Genomic DNA, 24,107 nt, shown 5'->3' with positions numbered 1-24,107 from the left:
TGTGATTCTTTCATCTTCATGGTACTGTGATTCACAGGGTGTCCTTACCTCTCTACACAGCCCATGCCTGGAAGTTTGGATGTAGTGGAGTAAAGGGTCACGACCTCATGGGGATTTTTAATCTTCTCTAGGCTTTTCAGGTCCTAACCATCATGCAGTGTTATTAACAGTGGGTACTTCCATCTTTTCTTCACAAAGTGGTTTAAAATGTGATGGCTGTAACATGTTTCATGGTACTCCCAAGGGGAGGCGGAGGGGCCTGGAGTCCAAGTGACCCGGCCCATGGAGGAGTGTTCATTTCCATCCCATAGCTATGACATGGTGGTCCCAGGGAGACCTTGGTGTGTCAGTGCAGGATATATAGCCACAATAACCTGGAGTCAAAATTGGCTTTGTTACTAAGGCACTTTTATTGCTGGTAATGCTGTTAAAGGCAGGATTCACCTGGGAGCGAAGAAGGACAGGCCAGGGGGGGGGTCTGTCTGCTGCCAATATGGGTTTGGGGAAGGGGGATTGTCCAGTGTAGGTTTGGGGTAGCTACAGAAGCCTGGATTGTCACTAATTCAGTGATCACACCCTGACCCTATCTCAATTTGGCCATGCAAAAGTCTGCAAGAAGTGCTTCAGCCTCCTCCCCCACAGTAATGTGAGCCAGAAGTTCTTCCCCTAAAGCAGTGGAGCAGTCGGGTTGCATGAGAGGAGTAAGGCCCCAGGCTTTCCAGACATTTGCTCCCTGACAGGTTTGGCTCTGCTCTAAAGCTGACCCCAGCCCTGCTGGCTCAACCCATGTGCTTTCTCATGTATCTTGTCTGCAACCAGGTTTGAGTCTTGGTCACTCCTTGGCTCAGGAATGGCACCACCAAGCCCCACAGGTATATCCAGCAAGCAGTACCTTGGGGAAGGGCCATGCCCAGGCACATGGGGACCATCACCAGAATCTGTCACCCAAAGCCTCTGGCTCAGACGTGAGGATGAGAAAACCCGTAGTAAACCAAAGCCATGCACTGCCCAACCCCATCTCAGCCAAAATATCCCCACAGAAAGACATTAATGGTCAGCAGGAGAAGAGCGTTAACGTTGCAAACAGCCTTCCAGAGAGGCTTCTCCTCAATGCTGGTAAGTCTGCGCTCCAGGGCAGCTCTCTCCTCCTGGGTCAGAGTTGGTGCAGGGCTGGGGGACAGACCACAGAACCACAGATACAGTGCTTTCCAGCAGGGAGGCTTGGGTACTGTGAAACACAGAGAAAATGTTGTTGTTATCATCTAGTGGGGACAATTCCCTGCCTCCTTCTGCCAGATTGTGTTGGCCAAACTGCAATGGCTCTTGAGGTGCACCTGGGATAGGAGATGGAAGATGGTGATGGGAGATGATGGGAAGTAGAAGGAGAAAGCTTTGCTTCTAACAAGTATAGCACAGCCTGATTGCAGCTAGTTGATTGCAAAGCCAATCATTCATTAGTTAATTAACAGACTTCTTCCCCCTCCTCCCTGGCCCATCTTCCATCCACGTTCACAAGTTCCTGACAGCATGATGGTGCTTTTAGAGCTCTCCTGGCTTATTTATTACGTGTGACAGGCCAGGTGAAGTATGTGTTTTAATTGTCAGTCCTGTGCTGTGTATATTTCATTGGCTGTGCTTTCCAAATATAACCTTTTTTTTTTTTTTTTGAAAGGCAGAATGTTGTAAGGCCTTGAAAAAGGTGTTATCCAAGAACTCATTAAACTGTCAGTTTTCATACTCCATATTTCCTTTCCCATCATTACTAATTACCAAATTACTGAGACATTTGTTTATAAAAAATGAGCCAGTTAAGAGAACTAGGAATTGATAAGAAATTATAAATAGGTTTTAAGTAGATGAACATCTGCATGTAACTTAAACCCAAGCATACTCTACTGGAAAAAAAAATAATAATAATAATAAAGATACTGCTTTTTTTTTCTGTTCACTTCTGTTTAGCTTGACTATAGATGGTACCAATGTCCTTTGAACTGACCAAAAGGAGGGAGTGAAGAAATCTTGCAATAGTGATACAGATCTCCTCAAAAGCATTTTGCTGAGCCAGCCAAAGAGATGTGGTGTCATGACACAAAGCTCCAGTGCCAATGGGATGATGAGCAGCATCCCAGCTGCACAGACCTCCACCCCAAGGGTCACAGTAGGTGGCTGTTGACTCCCATCTAAGGAGTCCACCATGCCATGAAGTGTCAGGCCTTAGGGGCTAAAATAACACTGCAACCAGAGCAGGACTGGATCAGGGTAGTGTGCGTGAGTAAATGACTTGATTTTTGGGTGGAGGAAAAGCATTTTACTGAATAGTGGGTTTTCTCTAATTCTCAAAAATAGCAGCTCTTTTGAGCCATTCAGTGGAGCATGATAAGAAAGCACACACTAGCAGATCTGTCTGGAAGGCTAAAAGCCACAACACTTCCATTACTCTCATCTCCATAACTGGTATAGCCGTAAATACAAGCCCTTACTCCAACAGCTGACCTCTCATGTGTTGTGGCTGGACAAGTGTGTGTGTGTGTGTGTGTGTGTGTGTGTGGTCCTGGTTACGCACTCACGTGCACACAAGTGTGCCTGTACACAGCCAGGCCCCCTACCTGCCTCCTCCTTACTGCATGCATCAGCACTTTCAACCAAGTCATGCTCTCCATTAGCTGGGTTTATCTGTGCTGATTCGCTCTTGTAATTTTTCAGGTCAATGTCAGGAGTTTTTTTGTGTCTCGTCCACCACGTCAGGCAAGCAAGCTGAAAAGAAGGATGGAGAACACAGGTTATGGCTTGCCAGTCCCACATGAGTATGCAAGTCAAGGCTCTCTCTGGGGACAGGTCCAAAACAGCACTGGTTCTGAAAGTGGTGGTTATTTCCCTGCTGTTTCCCCTTTGTGAAGGTGCCCACACATTAGAAACAAAAGGCAGTAGCAGCCAACTTGAGCTGAAAAGCTGAGGGGAAAAAATGGTGAGTTAATCTAGCTTGTTTCCACCTGTTTGTTTTTCTTTTTGCTTAATCAGTTCCATCCCTGTTTCTACCAGGAGACAGATACCTTTTAGTAGACGCTGAGGAAGCGGACTCCTATTTACTATGGTCAGTTTAGTGACTTGAAATAATGATGATCTGTGTCCAAAACAGCTGCTGTCCAGCAGGGAAGGGGGATTAAGTCAATTTAAAAAAAAAAAAAAAAAAGAAGCAAGAAAGAAGAAATAACAAACAAACAAACAAAACAAAACAAAGAAGCTAGAATAGCCTTCTCTGGCTAATGCTAGTTATAGACAGCAGTTGTACCCTCTGCTCACTCTCAGCAGATAAAGATCAGCTGTGTGTTGGCACATGGATGTACGGCCATAGGGCATGATGCGGATACATGGCCATCGGGACACTGCTGTTTGAGTGGCTCCATCTCTGGGATATGGGAAGAGACTGGAGGATCTTGTCTCTTCTCAGCTGTAGTTTAATAGGAAAAGCAAACCCCGAATGAACATTAAGCCTCACAACTAAGAGAAGCTCACATCCAGGCAGTAACCTGCACTTCCAAATGAGTTTCTCTTGTAGTTCTTGGTGGAAAAGCAACAGTGTTGTCTCTCTGTTCTGTGACTGAAGCAGTGCAGAGGGACAGAGCCAGAGTGGTGATAAACAAGTCACAGTTTGCAGGAATGGTTATCCTGTGCGTTACAGCAACAGGTGTACTTACAAGGAGGGAAAAAAAGAAAAAAAAAAAAAAAAGAATGAGCTCTGGGCATATGCTGTAAGACTTGTTGGTCTGAATTACTTTTTTTTTTCACTTGGAATTTTTTTTGTTTATATTTAATTCCAGTTTTCTGGAGTTACTGCTCCTCCTTGCTTCGTGCTTTCAAAAGCCATGTGTATAAATGAGCTGAAGGAAAGGCCTTTGTGGCTGCAATCTCAGTTTTACAGTAGTGAGATGAGTGAAGCCCTTGTCCTAGGGTAGGTCTCAGTCTTCTCCCATCTTGGGGATGGGAAGCTCATAGGAAGGGTTAATCCTGCAAACCTCAGCAGTCTTTTTGCCAGCTGTGGGGTGGTATTAATAATCCCAGGGGCTCAGGTCTTCAAATTTAAGCTGGGGGCTGCTGCTTGTTTGGTTGACTATGGCACACTGAGCAGCTTGGTGGCCACTTTCTAACTCCTGCCTGCTGTGACTGAGCCAAATAGTAAGGCCACGCAACACAACAGCAGTTACCCAAATTCATGGACATCCCATAAAACAAGACTGGGGCAGCAAAGCCCTGGTCAGGAAAAGTCATCAGCCTGATGAGAAATTGTGCCCCTGCTCTGCCTGTATGCAAATGAACATGTCAAATGGGTCACTTTACAAAGTAACATGAGTTTAATTTTTGAATTTCACACACACAAATCTAGGCAGCAGTTTCCAGCTGACACACAATGTTGCATAATTTCCAGAAGATTTATAGCTTTATTTAAATCATTTTCAACCAAGATGAGCATTGGGCAGGGCTAATCTTTCTTGTCACGATGTGCTAAATTGCTTTGATTTGATGATCCTCATCTTTTTCAAGGATTCTTTTTTTTTTTTTTTTTTTTTAATCGCTTAGGAAATGTCACTGGAACGTATCAAAGTTTCAGAGTACTGAACGATTTGAGAAACTTTTGTCTTTTTGCTTTTCTTCTCTCCTGTTTCACTGTGTGACCAGTCCCCTTCACATTGCAGCAAAACCTGCAGGGCTGGGGATTCCCTGGAGCTCAGCTTCTGCTAGTGAGAGCCATTCCCCGCAGTACAGACACACAGGTAATCCCATCACAGGGCATCACTGAACCACCCCAAAGCTGGAACAGGTTACCCTGAGAACACGTGGCTGCCTCATCTCTGGAGGCACTGAAGGCCAGGTTGTGTTGGATCCTGGGTAGGATTGGTACTGGATGATCACTAAGGTCCCCTCCAAACTAAGCCATTCTATAATTCTATCAAAGTGGTGCTTTGCCTGTGCCAACCTCTTCAACACAGCAAGCCAGGAGTCCAGAGTGCTCCCTGGTGAAGCCTCATACCCATTCTCCAGCTTCCACCTCCCCAGAGTAGTTTTGGGATGACTGAATTCCTCAAGGTCACCTTTTTCCTCTGAAGGACACACACCAAAGAAGCCCAGCGCATGCTGGCCTGGTACTCCTCTCAGGCAGCACACCTAAAGAAAGCACTGAATCCAGACTACAGCACACTGAGAAAACATCCTGAGTTCCAGAGCACATCAGCTGGAATTGCTGATCCATCAGCATGTCAGTGTGAGCCCTGACCCCAGAGGAGGTGACCTGCTTGTCTAGTACTTGTACTTTGGGAGCTGCTTCTCTCCCTTTTCACCCCCACATTCTCCTTGGACAGGGGCGTTTACAAGAACTCAGCAAAGTTTTTCTTCTGTTGTTTGTAAACTCAAATAAATCCTTCTGTTCCAAAATGCCATCTGGCACCTGACAGTTGTGTTTCAGCTTCACAGTCTCAAATTTAATTGTAAGCTCTTTTGCAGGGTTTTCAAGGACAGCGTGACACAATATGGACTACCTACAATGAAGACATATGAACTCTGGAGCATACCAAACAAATTCCTTGCATAGTTGTTTTCCAGCACAGCATCAATCACCACAGGGATGGGAGAGTGTCCAAAACAGCAGGAGAAAATGCTACAGCTTGCAGTTCTCGGATTGTAATTCATTTAAAGTCAGGCACATTAGCTATACCTTTCTGAGATCAGATACAAATCTCTTTTCTCCTTTTTCCCATTTGCTACCTGAAAAAAATTGGGATTCAATATTTAAAGTTGTCCTGTGTGGATCTTCAGCTTGTATAAAGTGGCATACCTGTGCTCAGCAGCTGTTGCTGGTCTTTGAAGGCAGTGGAGCTATGCTGATTTACATCTGCTGAAATCTGATCTATCACTGTATTTCATTTGGCTTTTACTTTAGAGGCTTGTTTTTCTTTTACTTTTGCTTGACATAATAAATGGTGTAATTTCTAGCCCTTATATAGTATCTTTCATCATTACTTCTCGAAGTGCTGCACAGATAAGGGCTGGCAGATTAGCCCCGAGTGATATTTATGGGGGAAGATCTAATGCTCACCAAGTGAAGTGCCCAGCACTGGGACTCGGAAGGGCCACAACTTCACACAATTCCAGCCCTGATGCCCACCACCAGTTTTCTCTTCAGCCATTGTTATAGGGGCATACAGTCTCTTTACCGTGTTTCCTGTTTTGCAAGCCAAAACCCAACAACCCAAAGTAGCTTGTGGTCAAACACTGAATTCAGGTGCCAGCTTCAGCCAGATTTAGGGCCTGACTTACCTGCTCTGCTTTCTATCTCCTGCTCTTCTTTCCACAATATTTCTGTCCTTGAACCATCTCAGCATGGCCACAGGCTAACTCGAGATGATGAGGGGGTGTCTCAGCATCCCCACAGCACCTGAGCAGTGCACCCTGGAAACCCATATTGCTACAGGCATGGCCCACCCCTATTTACACACTCATGTCCAGGGCAAAAGCTGCCCTCAATCTGACATCTCCATCATCAGATGATTATCTGAGCATCTGTGTCCAGCATTCCACTGCCACAGCATTAACTGTATTAACTACACAATACAAAGCGAAGAAGCACTAGTGATGTGATTATTAACAAAATGGCTGGATCTGACCAGATAATCAGGCCGTTCACCATCTTCTTAAGGGTAGACCATACCCCATATTGTTCACAGAATTCAGATAGATACGAGAGACAAAGGTAACTTTGTCTATCAAGGCAGGTTAGGCAGCAGTCCTTCTGAAGACCTGGTTCTAAGACTCGGTGATTACATTTTAATTTTTCTAAGGTTTCTCTAAGACGTTTCTGGTACTTCCTCCCCCAGCACACACATTCCTTAAGAGAAAATGCTTTTACACCTCTGAGCTCAGACCAAAAAGATGCAGGTGCTGCGGTCAGTTTCTTCATTTTCTGAACTGCTGGGTATGAATGTTCACTATTTGCCAGTGCTATGCTAATGCATCTTATCTTGCTATTGCTGTGGGAAGGGAGCACTGCACACATTTAGTTATCACAGGTCAGATGATGAGTGGGAACTCATTAAACCACAGTAATTAATTGCTGGCAACCATCTGGCCACCCCTGAGCAGCAGCGAACAACGTAAGCTGCAGAACTAATGGTGCCTCCTTGCCAGTATTTCTCTCCCTTGTGGATCCTCTGATAGCTAATAAAAGCTGAGACTTTATCTCAAAGCAGACACAAAGACAATCTCTCTCTGCCTCTCCTCTATCTGAGCACCTGCTTTCATGTAATCTTTTGGAGCTGGGTATCTTTGACACCACTAACATTCAATCAAACATGGACGGCGCTGGTTAATGCTTTGCAAGTTATGAGGAAGCAACAGATAGAAAATGCTGTGATAGCATCACCCTCATTTCTTCACGCAGTTAGAAAAAAAATAAAATACAATGTATTTTAAATCTATCCAGTAACTTTGTTTGGAGGAAGATGGCAGTTTTGTTATACTGACAGCTGCTTTAAAACTTTGGACGGTAAAGAGTTGCTCTGAGGTTTTATTACATAAAGCCTCCCAACTCTGCACCATTTTAATGTGTTAAGTAAAAGAAAGTTGCGCCTGACTCAAAGTTATTAAATGTAATTGAGATCACATTGGGACAATTTTCCTAAATGCCCATGTTGCAAAAGTTATTAATCTTGTTTGCCTGCAAGATTGATGCTGGCTCTGCTGAAACAGAGTAGATGCTACAATTAGATATATTTAATTTCTCCTCAGCAGTGCTCTGTAATATGATTTCCTCTCCTTCCCCCTCCTTCTTTTCTTTCTCTTCCAGCTATGATGGGCTGTGTTGTCTGCCCAGCTCCAGTGTCAGCATGGAAACTCACACTCAATTTCAGTGCCTCAGGAAGCATTAACACTGTGAGACCTGGGGAACAGAAAGCTGTGGAGCAAGTGCTTCTTTGCATCATTACACACCATTTCTTAGCCACGGCGTGAAAAAGGACAGATTCTAGAGATTTTTGGAAACCAAAGGGGGTTTCTGAGAAAAGTCACTTACCTTTTCTTCAGGGATCGGAGGGGTGCAGAGACTAATGAGGACAATGACAATGGCGGTGAGGACGCAGAGGATGAGCGCGAAGTAGAGGTAGTGCAGGTCCTTCAGCACAGCCGGCCTTCTGTCCTCCTCACCACAGGATGGTGCGCTATAAATAAACTCCATGATCATCCGAATGAGACCAATAGCCAGCCCAAACACGAGGCCCCAGAAAGCACCCTGAGGGAAGGCAAGCATAAAGAAACACTCACTGCACAATACCCTCGGTTGAAGTTTTCCTCTTTTTCTTCTTTTCCTTTCTTTCTTTCTTTTTTTTTTTTGTTTTAATATAGCTCTTTCATAGACCAAAACCTTTTATGCCTGATAGAATCCCATACTGACACACATCAAAGGAGGATTAGTTTTAAATCCTCATTTTATTTTTCTGCTCTTGAACATGGAATTGATAGAGCACAGATAATGCAAGTCTCCTCCTAGCAACATGCCTCCATTTAGACTTTGAGATCCCATCCTTGAAGTGTAGAACATCTTCGGCTTTTGTGACTTCAAATGAGACTGACAAGAAGTATTCCTTGCAGTGGCTTCTTGGAAGCAAAACACACACACTAGAGATTAAGATCTACTAATATGTCTCAGGAAAATGTCTTCTACTCATCACACTTTTTAGCTGGAGTTGTTTTGAGTCTAAGAAATCTCCAAGGCTGGGAAGCGAGGGGAGATTTAATCATTTATTCTATGAAATTAAGTATGTGCATCAATTGGTATTTCATGTGCCACTTACAGGCTCATTAATCCTCTTGCAGAAGATGGCCAGGATGAAGAGCGCTGAGATTGGTGGAGCCAGATAGCTGGTTATAGATTGAATGTAGTCAAAGAGCTTGCCACTGTTGGCTGATTGAATGATGGGGATCCAGAGGATGCTGATGACTACCAGGATGAGGATGAAGACTCTGGAAGGTTAGGATAAAATTGCATGAGCTCTATTTTTGGAGGAGTCAACCTCAAAATGAAGTTTTGCAGCAAATTCCAATCGCTTCCAGAATTTCCTACCTATAAATCCAGCATCACTCTTAAGAATGGTGTTTACACAGGGAAAGAGAAAATCATTCTCTACTATTACCAGATCAGTCAAATCCCAGAGGTGATTTCACAGGTTTCAGTGTAAGCTGCACTGGGCCTTGCCAGACAACATGTGAGAGATCCTCAAGGGCCTGTGGCTCACACCATCAGCTCGGCCAATGCAAACCCCTCAACTTCACATGTCCTCAGTGACATGTACTTCAAAGGATTTTCTCTCAGACGCCACAGAGAGATGGAAGCTTGTGATCATTAGCAACCTTTCTGCCACCTCTCCAAGCAGATATCATGCTTGGTCCAGTGCCTTTGCCAAATTTCAACTCATATTCTCTTTTTTTAAATTGATCCCATGTTCTCAAGTCCATGTGATATCCCTTCGCCATCTTTCTATTGCATGTTAGAGAGGTTTCTCCATGTGGCTGAGGAAGAGGTACTTCCATACTCTACAGTGGCAGAGTGAGGTACAGCCCTGTATCCTTCACCTATCCCAGGATGAAGGTTTGAAACAGTACTTGTGAATTGAGAAGGAAATAGCACAAATATGCAGAATGCAGCTTAAATTCTGCTACCAAGAGGAGAACTTTATGTGCCCCTGATACAATGCAATACTAAGGCTTGCTTGTAAAGGCCACTATAACTTATCACAGACAAAGAGAGCTGGGAGGCCCAGCTCATCAAGGTTGCTCTTTTCCCCAGAAAGGAGCAACTGCAATACATTGCCACAGCCTGATGTGAAAATCATGTTTTTAAAGACCTCCAGTGACAGTGACTCCAGAGCATCTTTGCCTTTCCTAAAATGCAGATTTAAGGCAGTATTTTTGCTAAGTTTAGCTAACAGAGAAGTAATTATCTACCTAGCACAGCAGTAAGCTCAATGTATCATTTGACCAGGTCTATCTGAGATGAAGCTGCACACTGTAATGCTCTTCCCAGGCTGTGTTTCTGTTCTATGTCTTTGGCACCAGGTTTTTCTTAGTGTGTCCAGACTGAAGAATGTAAATGCTGCAGTCAAAACAGATGATGCCAGTAAAGAGACATAAAGAAACGTAAGGACCTGCCCACAATCATCAGCTCCTGCTCCGAAGCATTTTTACGGATCCTCTGCCAGATGTCTATAACGAAGAGAGTGCTGCTGCTGTTGAAAATGGAGGTGAGGGAACTCATCAAGGCTGCCATCATCACGGCAATCATCAAACCCCGGAGCCCTGGGGGAGCAAAAAAATCAGGACTAAACCTTTGGCCTCCCAGCACTACTTTAGCATGCCAACGGCTGATAACTTCAGGAAGATTTCCTTGTTCTTAGGATGCATTAAGGCAATCTGATTCTGCATAGAGCTTGGCTCAAGCCCACTTCCATAAAAGTTTCTCACCGTCAGGCATGAGCTCTACCACGAGTTTGGGGTAGGCAATGTTGGAACAACCCACTGCAGCTCCACAGATCCTTCTACAGATGCTTGGGTCCACGCAGCCCACTTCATCTGCAGGAGACATGAACAGAACAAGAAGTCACGTGAATTCTGTTGAGCCGTAGGATGTGTAACCCAGGGGAACAAATCCTGATGTCCTGTTCATACAAATCTGAGGTGAAGCCGAAATGTAGCAAAAGCAAGTAGAGCTGAAGAACACTTTCTGTCATAAAATAAAGGTGAAACTTTGATATATGGTTTTGTAGTTCTGTTTAGTTCTGTCTCCTGGATGTTATGTACTTTTAATGCCTGATGATTTGTAAGCTGTGGGAACTGTACAGTTTCCATGATCCTGCCAGCTGGGCTACCAAGGATGTTGCATCCCATTTGATGAACTCTGGTAGAGAGGCACTTGAAGCTCCTTCCTCCAGCTATGAGCCTTCTAACAAGGGCATTCTCCCCAGAAAGTAGTGTGCTCTGAAGGAATGAGCAAGAAAAGTTCCCTGGGAGACAACAATAAGGGGAATTCTGTTCCACAAAGGTGGGCTGCTGCACTTAGTCTACCAGGAATTGCATGAAGTTGCGTGGCAGCCTGCTAAGACTCTCACCAAATGCCTACTGGAAACAATCCATAGAACTTGAAGGACAACCTCAATGCTTCAAGTGTTTCACCTTATCAACTTCTTACACAGAAGCAAGCAATATCCACAGCATGATCTCTGTGTTCCCTCTAGCACAACCTGCCCCATAAGGATACTCCCAGTAACTTCTGCCACTGTGAGAGCAGTGGAGATGGAGGAAAGGCCTGGGAACACGTGTGCACAACAAGAAAGCATACAAGTATGCCTGAGGTGTGAAAGTGCTGGAGGAGCTGTGTGGGATTAGTGCTCATAGCAGGTGTAAAGCTCTGCAGTGAGGAACACGAGAAGGCTTACCTGGGTAAAGAGCTCTGCTGATCATTCCTGGCATGACAATGAAAAACATAGGGAAGATTTTCAAATATCCTCCCAGCACTGATCCACCTTTGGCATGGGAGAGGTTCTTGGCAGAGAGAGACCTTTGAACTATCACCTGCAATTGGTCAGAAAGAGAGTGGGAAGCAGAACAGAAGCACTGCAGAGAGAGCAGGATCCATCCTTCCTCTCGTACTCATGGATGACTTTCACCCAACAGGATCCCAGGCTGTTCTGCATGCCAATGGCAACCTTCCCATCTCAGTGTCTGCAGCCTGCTAAGAGCTCAGCACACAGGCTATGGCAGAGGGCAGAGTGGAAATTTCCTTACAGAAATAATTTCGCCCTTGACTGAAATGAAGCCACCTTGGGGACTGGAGGCAGCAGCTGTATGGCAACAAGAGACAAGGAATGGAGCAGACTAGTCTGATTCAGTGAAAGTTCAGTGGTGGGTTTTGGTTATTATCCCACCTTGAACAACAAAAACAAAATTTTGTAAGAAAGAAATACAGTTTTCCTTGTTTGTAGCTTGGATAGAGATGAGAAATCAGAGACCTGCTGGAATACGAGCAATTTATCTGGAGATCTACACAAGGTTACTGCAGAGCCAGCTCCAGATTGTACTGCTATATCCTCATCGTACAAACTGCAGCCCACAGGAGGGTAAATTCGATGAAAATCAGCTGCTCTCCCTACCCCAAGAAGTGCACAAAGCTAGTTGCTTGCTGAGAAAGTCAAAAGAGTGTCTAGTCCAGTAACAGAGGCAGTAACTCCTACACAGCAAGGCACAGTCATGTTTCAGCTCACAGATCTACAAAGTGAGGAGTGGACTGGAAATAACACTACAGGGGGCTCCCGGAGAGGAAAAGTCTTTCTTTACCTGATCAGTGCACCAGCACCAAAGAGCCAGCACGGAGAGGCCAAATATGAGGCCAGGCCAAGGAATGTCACCTGTGATTGGGTCCCTGAACAAATGAAAGGCATCCTCACGTGGGAGGTGACAGGTTGTGTTTGGGACTATGACCTTGGGTATAGCTGTGTTGTATTTCTCCTTAAGTCCTTCATACCAGCCAACTTTTTCAAATCCTGAAAAGAAAATGCCAATAATTTAATTTTATTTCCTTATCTGAGTTTACTGATTGCATTCTTTTCAGTTATCTTCCTCTTATCTCTTTACTTTTAATTCTTCTCTCGCTTTCGGCAGTCAAACCATGTATAGAACTAAGCTGGATCTTGCCCAGAGCCTTTGTGATTTTAGCAGTGCATCCTGGAAGAGAATCAATGCAGGAAACCTCTGTTATCCTAATCCCCACAATGTCCTCAGCACCTACTCTTTGTTCATATGCCCTCCAAGAGCTATGAAATGAAACATGGGTTAAATGTATCTCTGTTTGCCAAGAAGACATAAAGCAAAGACTAATGATGATCTGTTCCTTGTTATTTTATTTTTTTATAATTCTGTTACACCCAGGTGAACCCACAGTAACTCCCAAAGTCAACATGGAAAGTCAGCAGAATTGCTCTGAATTTACATGAGCACAGTGAGAGCTGAATTTGTCTCTGGGAATGCAGTTCTGTAAGCTTGTTGGCAATTCCAGACAACCCCAAAGTAGGAAGGTGAAGTTATCCAGAACCTTACCTCCAGACAGGTAGTGCAAAGGATGAAGGAAGACTGACTTGCTTGCAAATGAGGATTGTGCCAGCACCTATTCTGTGAGTGATTAAAACTCATTTCTGCACCTTCCCTGAAAGGGTGAGGTAACCTGATAAGCTCTGATGACCTTGGGATCATTAAGCTAGTGTGTGATGCCACTGAAGGTTCCCCTTACCTATAAACATGAGGACCAAAGCTCCTAGTACCATGATCAAGGTCTGCAGTGCATCTGTGTATATCACAGCTGTTAGACCACCTGTTAGGAGAACGACAGACAACAGATAGAGTGTGTCCCCACGAACACGGAAACCAGTATTTCATCTGGGAAAGACTTCCTTGGCCCCAGCCCTGTGACTTCAGTATGGATTCACTGGGGAAAGCTGCCACAGAGCTGGACCCTAGGGCCTTATAGCTGCCCCAAGCACTCCCAGGAGGAACATCCTAAAGGGTTTGCCCACGGTTTAGTGTTTTAAAGCCAGCAGTTTACCTGCTATAGTGTAGACAGCAGTCACAACTAGCAAGACCACAGTGGACAAGTAGAGGTTCCAGCCCAAAGAGATTTGGATGAATAATGCTCCAGAAAAAATATCTGTCTGGAATATAATCAAATAATAATTTACAACAGGAAGTTTGATAGCAGTACTTAATACAAATGAAATCTAATAAAGCAGGCTGCAGCCCTCTACAGATGAAAGCATTGACAAAGAACATTACAGAGGTGAAGTGGAAGAGGTGGAGAGAGTGTGGGACTGATGGCAGTGAACCTTCATGTTCTCAGTGCAAGCAGAATGCTTCCTTGAGCTCTGAGCTCACAGTGTCTGGGAGCAGCAGAATGAAAATCAAAGTCCTATATCCCAACAGATCACAAAGCCATCAAAATGAGAGCTACTTTACAGACAGCCTTCATGGCACGTGATCTTCATTGACACAGAGAGACAGAGGTAGAAACTCCCACAACCATTTACTGCCAGTGAAGCCAATCATGGTGCACAGGATCCCATGCTTTGGGGCCATAGAGCTTATGTTTGTGTATCCATAGAAGGAAAGGGGTTCTGTACATCAGCATGTTCTGGTGATCTAGTGGCCAAGAAACACTCTCAACTAGAAAGACCTTTGAAGTATCACTTGTATCTTATGCTATGATTTATTTGTCTGAAAACATCAGCAGCCTGACTCCAGTAAAACAGGTTACACCTGCTGAGAACCTCCCTGGAAATACAGAAACCCCCATCAGCTTTGTTTTGTTTGGACCTATTGCCAGAGAGATTGAAATCAAAAACCAGGCAAAACCCAGAATTATACAGATAACATCGTTCAGATGCAGAAGGTGATATGGGAGATGTGTACGTGCTGGGAAATCAATCTAAAGAACACCTGTAAACCTGATATGGGGTAAGATGGAGGTAAAGACATTTGGAAAGCAAGACAGAAAGGATAGGACAAGATTTCTATAAATAAGCACCTTAAAAGCAAGCATCTTGTGCAGCTCCTGCTTTCTGCAACCCCAAGATGGGACAGCAACTGTCGGGACACTGCAGAAGCCTCTCTGCCTTCTGCTGCCCACCCAGCAGGGAATGCAAGCAGGTCTCTAGCTGTACAGGATCAGTCCTTTGGCAACATTGTGCATTGAGATCTCTGCTCTTCTTTGCAAGTGGGGAGGGCTCTGCAATGTCCTAGTTGCTAACTTACATATGAGCAAAAAGCACAGGGAGAAAAATTGTTCTTGTAACCAACCGCCTGCTGTCCAGCCAGCTGCTAAATGAGCTCTCTACAAACAAAGGCACTGTGCTTAATAGAAAGCACCTATCATGCCCATAAACTCCACCAGCCACATCCATCAGCCACATGTGAATTAGCTGCACAGAGAAGAAACCACTGAGTTGAAACAGCAATGACTGGGGCCAGGGTCCTACTCTGAAAAGCACTGGCAAATAGTGCTCTGCTGAAGGTTATTCAGAAAGATCGGTCTTTTTTTCTCCAAATACATTGAGGGTGTAGCTGTGCACACCACTATTACAGGAGAATTCCATGTACTCAATTCCACTCCAGAAGTCTCTTTCCAAGGCTTCATCTTGGGCAATACTCCAACCCAGAGAGCAAAACACCTGGGGGCAGTGGTAGCAGCAGTGGGCAACACGGCCAACAGGTGGGAAATCCATCCTATGCTTCCAGCCTTAAGCTCATTTTAATGCTCTTCTCAGAGCTTGATACATGATAAAACTGGAAGGGCATGGAAGCCAGCAGCAAAAGGTGCCTCATCTCCATTCAACATCTTCTGAGGCAGTTTGAGATCTGAACACTTCAGTAGGGTCTAGTTGCTGCCACAGAGCAGTCAGCTGGAGACAAGAGACTGACATTTTCAGTCTCTAATGGACTTTGAAATGCAGTCCTCTCCCTCCAAGGGCACAGGTAGTGCTTATCAAATCCGTGAGCATAAGTTCTTCCTCTTTATTAATGGCATTTAAACGAAATGAAATACCCAGCAGCTTACATTGCATTTAACTATCAGCAGGGTACAATGCTGCAAGCGATCCAGAAAGGACACTGAGTTTTTTCTTAAGCCAGAACCTATCCCTTTTCCTATTCCTTTCTTATACATCGCAAGTGATAGAAAGAAAGAGGAATAATCATAACATTCTTAATGTTGAAAACTCAACTACAAAAACAGAAGCAAAATAATTTATAGGACAATGCAGGTTTATGATAATTTAAAAGAATTTCATGTCTATAGGATGCAGCCAGCTAGATCCTCAGATGGGTAATGCCACAGTTCCCCTGTCCATATTGCCAAAGATTTGGTTTGACGGAAGGGAAAAATAGGCAGAAAAATTGTGGCACTGACACTATTTAGTAATTAGCTGCTATATATATAGTTCTCAATGTGCATTGCTGTTTAATGAGTGGTCTCTCTGAAGGTAGATCTTCATGATCAATGTAGAGGCAGTTATTTATGTGAGCAAAGCAGCACACTAACACAGAATCACAGACACACACACTGATCCTGTTTCTGGTAGCCAAGCTGGTCCCTTCAAGGACATCTGAGTTATCCCTGCATTGTGCCAGGACGACCCACCCCTGCTCTAGCCAAAAGGGTTGCATCCAGTAGATACATACAGATATCTTGGTGAATATGTAGAGAATGAGGGACAGCACAGACATGTAGATTTGTATCCTCTGCCCTCCAAATCTCTTCTGCAGATACTCAGGCATGGTAACCACTCCAGCTGCGATGTAAACAGGTACAAAGATCCAGCCAAGAGCCAGCAGTGCCCAGGTAGCCTGGTGGGGAGAGGGAGAAAAGAAAGGCACATGATTCAGCACACAGGAACACCTTTCTCCTATTCTGTCCCAATGGACAAAGAAAGAAGTGTGAGGTGCTATGCAGTGTATATGGGAAGAACTCTTGAGGTTTTGTCCCTGCTCAGAACTTTTGGGTGAGATGGTGTGTTCTGTTATTCCAAGTTGAAGTTGCATTTGGTGGTCTTAGAAACCACCGATGTGGTGGCAGTGAAGAGTTAAGTGATTCAGAGAAGGATGAGAGCATCTGTGATTAGCAAGTGATGAGGCTGAGGCTGCAGACTCTCCCTGTGGAGCATAAAAATAAGCAACAGCAAGACTCTACTGGGATGTTCTCCTTTCAGGCTGAAGCAGATCTGCTTCTGTTACTTGTAGATAAAGGGGCAGTTCAGCTGCTTCACCACAGGTGAAGAGTCTTTAGAAAGTTGTAAAGGCATCTCCCATCATGTATTTCCTCTCTGAAACCCAGCAAAAGCCCAGACAGGAGAAGTCGAGCTTAAATAAAAGTCACTGAATTATCAGACCTCACTTCCTCCATGTTCTGGACATTACCTTTTTCCCAAATACCTTACATTAGTCAGATTTTACTTTGATTGGTTATTTAAGTTATCAGAAATGAAACCAAGCCCTGGGGACAGAGATTGAGTGTGATTGAGGAGAACAGCCGTGTCTCCTGCAGTGGCAGAGATTGGCTCAGGTAAAAGATGCCTGTATGATCCCTGCAGCTGAGCGATGTCCCATGCTGAAGGAAGAGAGTAATAGCATATCCTAAGGTCCCTTTCCAATTTGAAAGAAATGAATCTAAACTCATGAAGCTAGATTTGCCTTGACATACAATCTTGTCTTCGTGGGCTTCTAAAATTACTCGAATAGATTTACTTAAAATACAGTGATATGTCTTACATGCATCAGCCTGAAAGCAGGCTCAGGTTTCTTCACAAAGGACTTAAAGGTGATCTTAAGGGTTTAGAAAAAAAGAAATAGCTGCAGTGAATAGATAACTCAGGAGAAAGCCTTTGGTGGGCCGGGTCCTGCTTGTGCTTGGCAAGTATTCGGCACCATTAGCACTCTCTGCTGATACAGACAAAAGATTTAGAGTTAGGTGAGTGATGTTTATTGTGAGGCTGGCGCTAGTCTCTCTTCTCATCACTGCAGCTGAGAAATATCATTAGCATCACACACAAAGGGCCTGGTTTTCATGCTCCATGTGGTGTCAGTGGCAATTTTCCAGGGCATTTCAATAGGGCAGAATGAAACCTGCCTTCACACCCAAACGTTCACCCCGGAGACTTCACTTTTTGGCAGCTGACAGGTGAATGCAGTGTTGCTGATTCTCGTGGTTTTGCACTGAATTTAGGAGCACAAAGTCCCTGTTTCCAGAATCATGCAATTATCCAAGTACTCGTTATCTTTCATTTTAGTCTCTATGATCAGCAACTAAAGCTTAAAAATATGGCTGTGTGCTTCAGGGAAGGTCAAAGAGCTAATCATTTAAATGGATTGCACTTAAACTAAAAGAAACAGATCTCGTGTTTCTAAAGCTGCCTCAATTTCTGGACAGTTCTCTCCTGAGGTTTGAAAACTTAGAATTGTAGAATCACTAAAGTTGGAAAAGACCTCTAAGATCATTCCGTCCAACCACCCATGTACCACCAATATGGCCCACTAACCCTGCCCCCAAGACATGGCGCTGTCAATACTGTTAGTGTATGATGTTGGAGAAAAACCCACAGTCCCTTTGCAAACCCCGATGTCCTAGTAGACAACACAACAGACTCTTACATTCCACTCAAAGCCCCCAACAGCAAGACCCCCAGCTGCTCCGGTGCCCGCCAGTCCAACGAGTAAGCCACTGCCCACATTGCTGGACATCAGTGATGCTCCAATCTGAAACACATGGCACAGGCATACAAAATCAAATCACTATGTGGAACCTCTGTACCAGCCCCAGTACTTCCCCCAGGTCCTCCCTTTTCCTAGGATGGAAGAAAGCAAACTCCAAGGTGATTTAAACAAGGCAGACTTAATTACCACTCTTCTTTGGCATATAGCCTCACTTTCTTCTGGACACCAATGCCAAATCTCTCAGGGTCAAATGAGAAGTGATGCTAAGGACAAGCTGAACCTGTTTCTCTCCAGATGAAGTTTGCTTTTAGCTACATCTTCTGTGAGGAGATTTTCTCTCCCAAGTAATGCTAAACTGAAACAAAGGATGATGGAATTTGATCTGCTTCTCATCCTTGAGCAAGGTAAAACATTAATATGGCATGAACACTCAAAATGGAGCCTGCCAGCAGCTCTGCCTTCCTGTCTGAGAAAACTCCTGATTAGAGAGCTGGTTGCTGCTACCTGAATTTGCAACTTAGGTAGCAATTGATGCTCTCAAGAAATGTAAACTGTTTTTGTGATATCTACATCAGACACAAAAATACAGAAGGTGATGTATTACACAGGAGCAGTAATGTAACACTGGGGCTTATTTGAGGCAAACACACTGCAGAAATATGTCACTCCTGTAAAAAAAATACATGTAAGCCAGTCATGTACGCAAGGTGAAGGCCATGAGGAGCTGATCCTCCAAGAAGCACTGAGGAGTTGGCATCAGCTCTCTAAATGGACTAACAGATTCAAAAAGTGAACAGTGAGGTCGTTATGTACCTAGGGTTCTAAGTAAAAGATGCCAAGAGTCAGGCTGTACCCAGCAGAGTCTGTGGCCACTTGCAGTTTGAGCCAAAAGAAATAGAGAAAAAAGATAAAAAGAGAAGAAAAAAAAAAAAAAGAGAAAAAAAAGGATGTTATTAGGGGGAAAATATTCAGTTTTTGTATTTTTTTAATTTTTCCCCTCCTAATCAGAGAAAATCATCAAATCAAGCTTTTTCATTAAAAGTCAGGTGGCCAAGAAAAAGTACAAAAGATATTTAAAAAAATAACTTACCTTACAGACACATATGTGTGTCCAATTTATTTAGCCTAGTGAATTTATGGGCAATGCACATATGAAGGGAAAGAAGATTTTTAAAAAACACTGTTTTGGTTGAGAAGTGCATTCTGTTACCCACGACTCACAAGGGAGATATATGGTACTGGAGTTTTGCATTGGCTGAGGAGGATATTTATTCCTGTGGTGGTTTTATTCCTTTCAAACTTTAAATTATCTTTATATGTACCTTTCACTCTCAAGAAAAGATGCCTTCAATAGATCCTTTTTCTTCATAGTGAAGATTTATACTTTGGTGGTTTGAAGTTTATATCCCTTACATCGTTAGTCGATAATCTTGACTTTGCTCTAAATAGCAAGGGCTCAGATAGTCTTGGCCTTTGGGATTATTTTTACTTCAGTCTTTAAATGCTTTTTACTGGATAGCACATTGCTAGATTACCTAATGCTCTCTTGGCTTTGGGGACAATGGAATCTTTAGTGAATCGGGACCAAAGAGTTTGAGCCCCAAATGGGCAATCAGATCTCTTTCACATCCACCTGCATGGACAGTTTTATTGCTAACTTTAGCAGAGGAATTGGAAGTTGAGAAAAAATTGAAGATGCTGAACTGCCCTTTGGACCTGGTAGCTTCACACTACAGTCCATTGGCAAAGTTGCCTGGGGGATTCTTTTCATCTCAAGCCTATAGTCAAAAAGTGCATGGATAGGGTCCTCTTCTAGGCCTGCCCTCCTTAGATCTAGAACTGCTTTCAAGTCATGAGAAACAGAGCAATGCATTTCACTCACAGGCCACCAGGTCATGGATCGTCCGGCAAGGAAATAACCTCCAACGGTTCCCCGGCTTGCCCGTATCGATGACTGGAAACACAGGAAAAATGAAAGTGTTTTCCTCCATTCGCTCACCCTCAGGCCAGACCCAATGCCCTTCCAAGCAGCCTGAAACATCCTATAAGCGACATCTTGTGCCACTCTAGTCCTGCTCCCCTGATTGTTGCCAAATCATAAGCTTACCCCACTCAGAACAGTATTTCGTAGGTGGCTTTGTGGCAGGTAGAAGCATAGCAGCTCTCAGACTAGATAGCAGCATTGCCACCAAGCTGGGAGAAGATTGAAGTTTTGGCATCAGCATCAGCTCCCAGAATTGCTCAGAGCACCTGCTAAGTATGCCAGGATTCAGCCATTGCTTCTGCCTCTGTTCACTCAGATTTCTGGTAGTCTAGGTTTGGAAGGAAGCCACTTTTACCTATTTAATGAAATCTGGAATGTACTCAATGGGAATGAGAAAAACAGCCAACCAGAACACTGCAGATCTCTATAAAAGAAGCGTCCACAAAGCAACATGAATAAATAATTGCTAACCTTTCCAAAGCTTCTAAAGTCTCATTATGGTCTTCTCACTCCTGGTCCCAGCATTCTTCTTGACCTGGTCCCATTCCTGTCCACCCCTTGGCATGAGACTACTTGGCAGCACAGGAGGTTTATACCACCCTCAGAACAACCTCCAGGGGATGACCCCATAGTGGCCTCCATGTGGGGACAGGGGCTCGTGGGTGTGTCACCTCCCAGGCCTGCTCATTATGGCCTGGGATAATGGTATGTGCAGAGGATGCCTTCTGCAGGCAGACACCTTTGTACCCAGAAATGGTCTGGGGAGAATCAAATGCTGCCCCAGGCAGAGTTGAACCCATTCACTGCAGGCACTCACCCATATTCCAACAGCGAGGACAAAGATGAAATACAAAACCACTACGATGATGTCTGCCACCCCAAAGACAGCTTTCGTCTCCCCTGGCAGCACGGGTGGCTCCATGGTGGCTGGAGTTGGCTGGCTCATGGCTGTGGGAGAACTAATGATTTTCTCCTTCACACTGGACTTTGGTGCACGTTCGCCTTCATCGCTTCCCTTGTAATAATTAACAGGGTGAAGAAGGTGTGAGCAGGGAGCCCCATACTGCAGAGACCTGCAGCTAGGTGAGCTCATGTGAAGCAGTGTTTGCTGTGCAGATAGCAACAGGGGAAGTGCAGGGGAGGAGACAGATGAGCTTTTTGGCATGCACATAGCCAGCAGCAAAGGAGTTAAGCTGCTTGCGTGACAAGCAGAGCTGCTGCCAGATCCCCTGGGTGGCTCCAGGAAGCTGCAGTGCAGCAGGAGCAGCAGCTGGCCTGGGCTACAGGCAGGTGGGAGCTGGCCGTGCCCCAGTGCAGTGACAAACTGCAAACCACACGGACCTAGAAGGACCCTGCTTAGACATGGCTGCAGGACACAGGGCTTCTCCTGTGCTCCTGCACACAGTGCTCCATGCAGAACCATCTCCTGCCTCCTCCCATTTTCTCTGCCTCTATGGTTCCCCCCACCCCATGAAATACCAGACTTCTGCAGGCTTCATTTGTTCTTGGTTGCAGGAGGGGCATCAAAACCACTCTCTCATTTTATCTCCCTCTTTCCCAGCATTTTTCTGGCTACATACTTGCTAATTAATTGCACTGCTAATGGAAGGCCCCCTGTCCACCTCCACTCCTGAGTCTGAAGCTCTCTGGGAGCAGTGCCTCCCCATGGTCTCATTATCTGCAAAATGCTTTTCAAGACTGAAATGTTTCAACAACCTGAAGTACAGTTACCAGAAATTAAATATCTGGAAGCCAAAATCCCCCACTGCACACAGGCAGCTCTCCGCACGCAGAGCTCATTTACACTCACCCACACACTTCCCTTTTAACACGGTGACACTCAAACACAAGAAGACTGTAGCTTAATCTTGAAATGCATCAAATTCCTGCCGAAAAAGCACATAAGTCAGTATCTCTGGTCTTCCCAAACCAGGAAGCCTGCTCTCTATGGGGAACACAACTCAAAGCCCTCACAAAACTCAACCCCTTTCACCCCGCCATTCCAAGGCACCGAACCAGCAACGATTAACACTTGAAAGCACTTGGAAGCACTTGAAAGCTTGCCCCATGAAAAGTAAGTCCACCTAACAAGCCACTCCCAGAGGCTCTAAGGTATCACGAGCCTTCTGAACCAATAAGCATGACATTGGCTTCAGTCTGAAGGATCCTTCAAGTATGATTTCACTGATTGCACCATCCCAAGCCATAGAGCTGACCCCATTGCTGGTGCAGCAAGGTAGGATTGCACTGGCTTCATCCTGAAAACAGAACATACCTTGTCAGTGGCTATGTCCTTCTCTGCAGCTGGGCAGCCTGGTGGCCCTCCTGTCCTGGTCCCACTGCTCTGCCCACAACTCCTTGGGGCTGGCCATGGAGATGTGCTCCTCCCACAGCCCCCCAGGACATGGCCCGTGTCCCTGCCCACAGACAAGGGTATGACGCATGTTGGCTCGATGTGACGCACTCCCTGATTCCTTTCCCCAGGTGAGGAGCGTGTTGCACAGCTCTGGTGGCCCAAGCAGCAGGACAGTGCTCACCTGCTGCTGCTCACCGTGCTCTTAAGTCAACAGTGGTGGCCATTCACCAGCAGGAGATGTGGCACTCCCTGCCCTGGGAGAGGATGGGTGGAGAGGGAACTCACGTGCCCAGGAAACAATAAACACTCAACACAGTGACAAATAGTGAAAGCTGTTGCAGCAGCAGAAGCTTGGCAGGTGCAAGCAGACAGGTCTCCATTGGTTCCTGGTGAAGCAAATTTCTTTGCTCCCTCTCATCCCCAGGAGACATAGCAATGCACCTCAGATGCTCCGGATAGCTGCAAAACTATCCTCCCCAACAGGCAGAACAGCTCAGAGCCTCCAGGCTACATCAGCAAAGCAAAAATTTGCTTTCTCACAGCCAAGGGATGGGTTGGTTTCTTTCATCCCTGGGGGTGGTTGTGGCTGAGGAAGAGCCTGGCACATAGGACTGTGGTGAGCTGGTGGGTATGGGGACAAGGCCTTGCCAGAGCGTCACCTGTAGCATAAATGTGTGTAGGTAGAAGCGACAGCTCTTCTCATAGGTGTAATGGGCACAGAGGGCCAACGCAAAGGATACAGTCCTCCATCCTCTCCCCATTTTCCTCCTGAGAAACCTCCTTCATCTCCCAAAAATACTTTTCTTTTGGGACTGGGGCTACCTTGTATGTCCCACCTCCTTGGCCAGAAATGATCTTTTACCACCTAGCCCTGCACTCACAGCCTCTTCCTGTATCAGAATAATATTCAGGCAAGGAGCAGAGCAGACTGCAGAGGAGCAGCAATCCCCAAAACCCACTGTTCAAACATATCTCAGAGCTGCAGCCCTCCTGGAGCACAGCATCACAGCTCTGTTAACGCACTCTGCTCTCCGTGCAGCAGAAGTGACAGGACCTTTAGTGTCTTCTCGTGCAGTCTGTTCTCTGACTCACATCACAGCAGCTGAGAATGAGCCCTTCAGAAATGGGAAATTAGAAGTGGCGTTTCAAAAAGTGCAGCTCGAAATAATAATCTATATATATATTTAAAAAAACACAGAAGAGCAAGTGTTTCTGGAGCAAACAGTGTTTGGTTAAGTGACAGGCAATTATTTTTTACAAATGTTAATGAATAAATGGACTTCCTCTTCATTATGAAGCTACTTCACAGTCATCAGCAAACAGCTCCAATGACAATTAGTGAATTTCTAAATGGATGCAGAAATTGGCCAATATACACATAACAATGCAATGAGGGAAGACAATAGCCAAGCCTCTCCTCTCACCTCATCTCCTGGGGGCTTTTTCCAGAAACAGGGATGGGAGAGGCATTCAGCTAAC

At 45.0% G+C, this 24,107-nt stretch overlaps 2 protein-coding genes across 7 annotated transcripts in view; one reads left to right on the top strand and one right to left on the bottom strand.

The window, feature by feature from the left end:
• The window catches only part of SPATA6 (spermatogenesis associated 6), a 47,662-nt gene extending 44,907 nt beyond the window's left edge, over positions 1-2,755 (top strand). The window contains exon 14 of the transcript XR_014885355.1: positions 1,960-2,755. The gene's annotated coding sequence lies outside the window, so the exon portion shown is untranslated. The remainder of the gene's footprint in view (positions 1-1,959) is intronic.
• SLC5A9 (solute carrier family 5 member 9) lies at positions 387-22,911 on the bottom strand. 6 transcript variants are annotated; one of them, XM_085232238.1, is made up of 17 exons: positions 22,810-22,911; positions 22,548-22,689; positions 22,083-22,158; positions 21,090-21,287; positions 20,171-20,242; positions 18,226-18,330; positions 16,261-16,425; positions 13,634-13,739; positions 13,322-13,402; positions 12,373-12,578; positions 11,475-11,610; positions 10,504-10,611; positions 10,188-10,338; positions 8,838-9,006; positions 8,060-8,275; positions 2,607-2,754; positions 387-1,228 (listed from the first exon to the last, which is right to left on the bottom strand). In XM_085232238.1, the coding sequence occupies exons 4-17, from the start codon at positions 21,216-21,218 to the stop codon at positions 1,020-1,022; spliced, it is 2,001 nt and encodes a 666-aa protein (XP_085088364.1). In that variant the 5' UTR covers positions 21,219-21,287; positions 22,083-22,158; positions 22,548-22,689; positions 22,810-22,911; the 3' UTR covers positions 387-1,019. The 6 variants fall into 6 exon arrangements, with proteins under 6 accessions (XP_085088364.1, XP_085088365.1, XP_085088361.1 ...); XM_085232239.1 differs by lacking the exon at positions 22,083-22,158 and having other exon boundaries at positions 22,548-22,895; XM_085232235.1 differs by lacking the exons at positions 22,083-22,158; positions 22,548-22,689; positions 22,810-22,911 and having other exon boundaries at positions 21,090-22,076.
• Positions 22,912-24,107: the final 1,196 nt, after the last annotated feature.

This window comes from Meleagris gallopavo, chromosome 10 (genome assembly GCF_905368555.1).
Source record: "Meleagris gallopavo chromosome 10, MGAL_WU_HG_1.1, whole genome shotgun sequence".
NCBI classification, from domain to species: Eukaryota; Metazoa; Chordata; class Aves; order Galliformes; family Phasianidae; genus Meleagris; species Meleagris gallopavo.
Note: the sequence above shows the minus strand (reverse complement) of the source record. Positions and strands in the feature narration are given on the sequence as shown.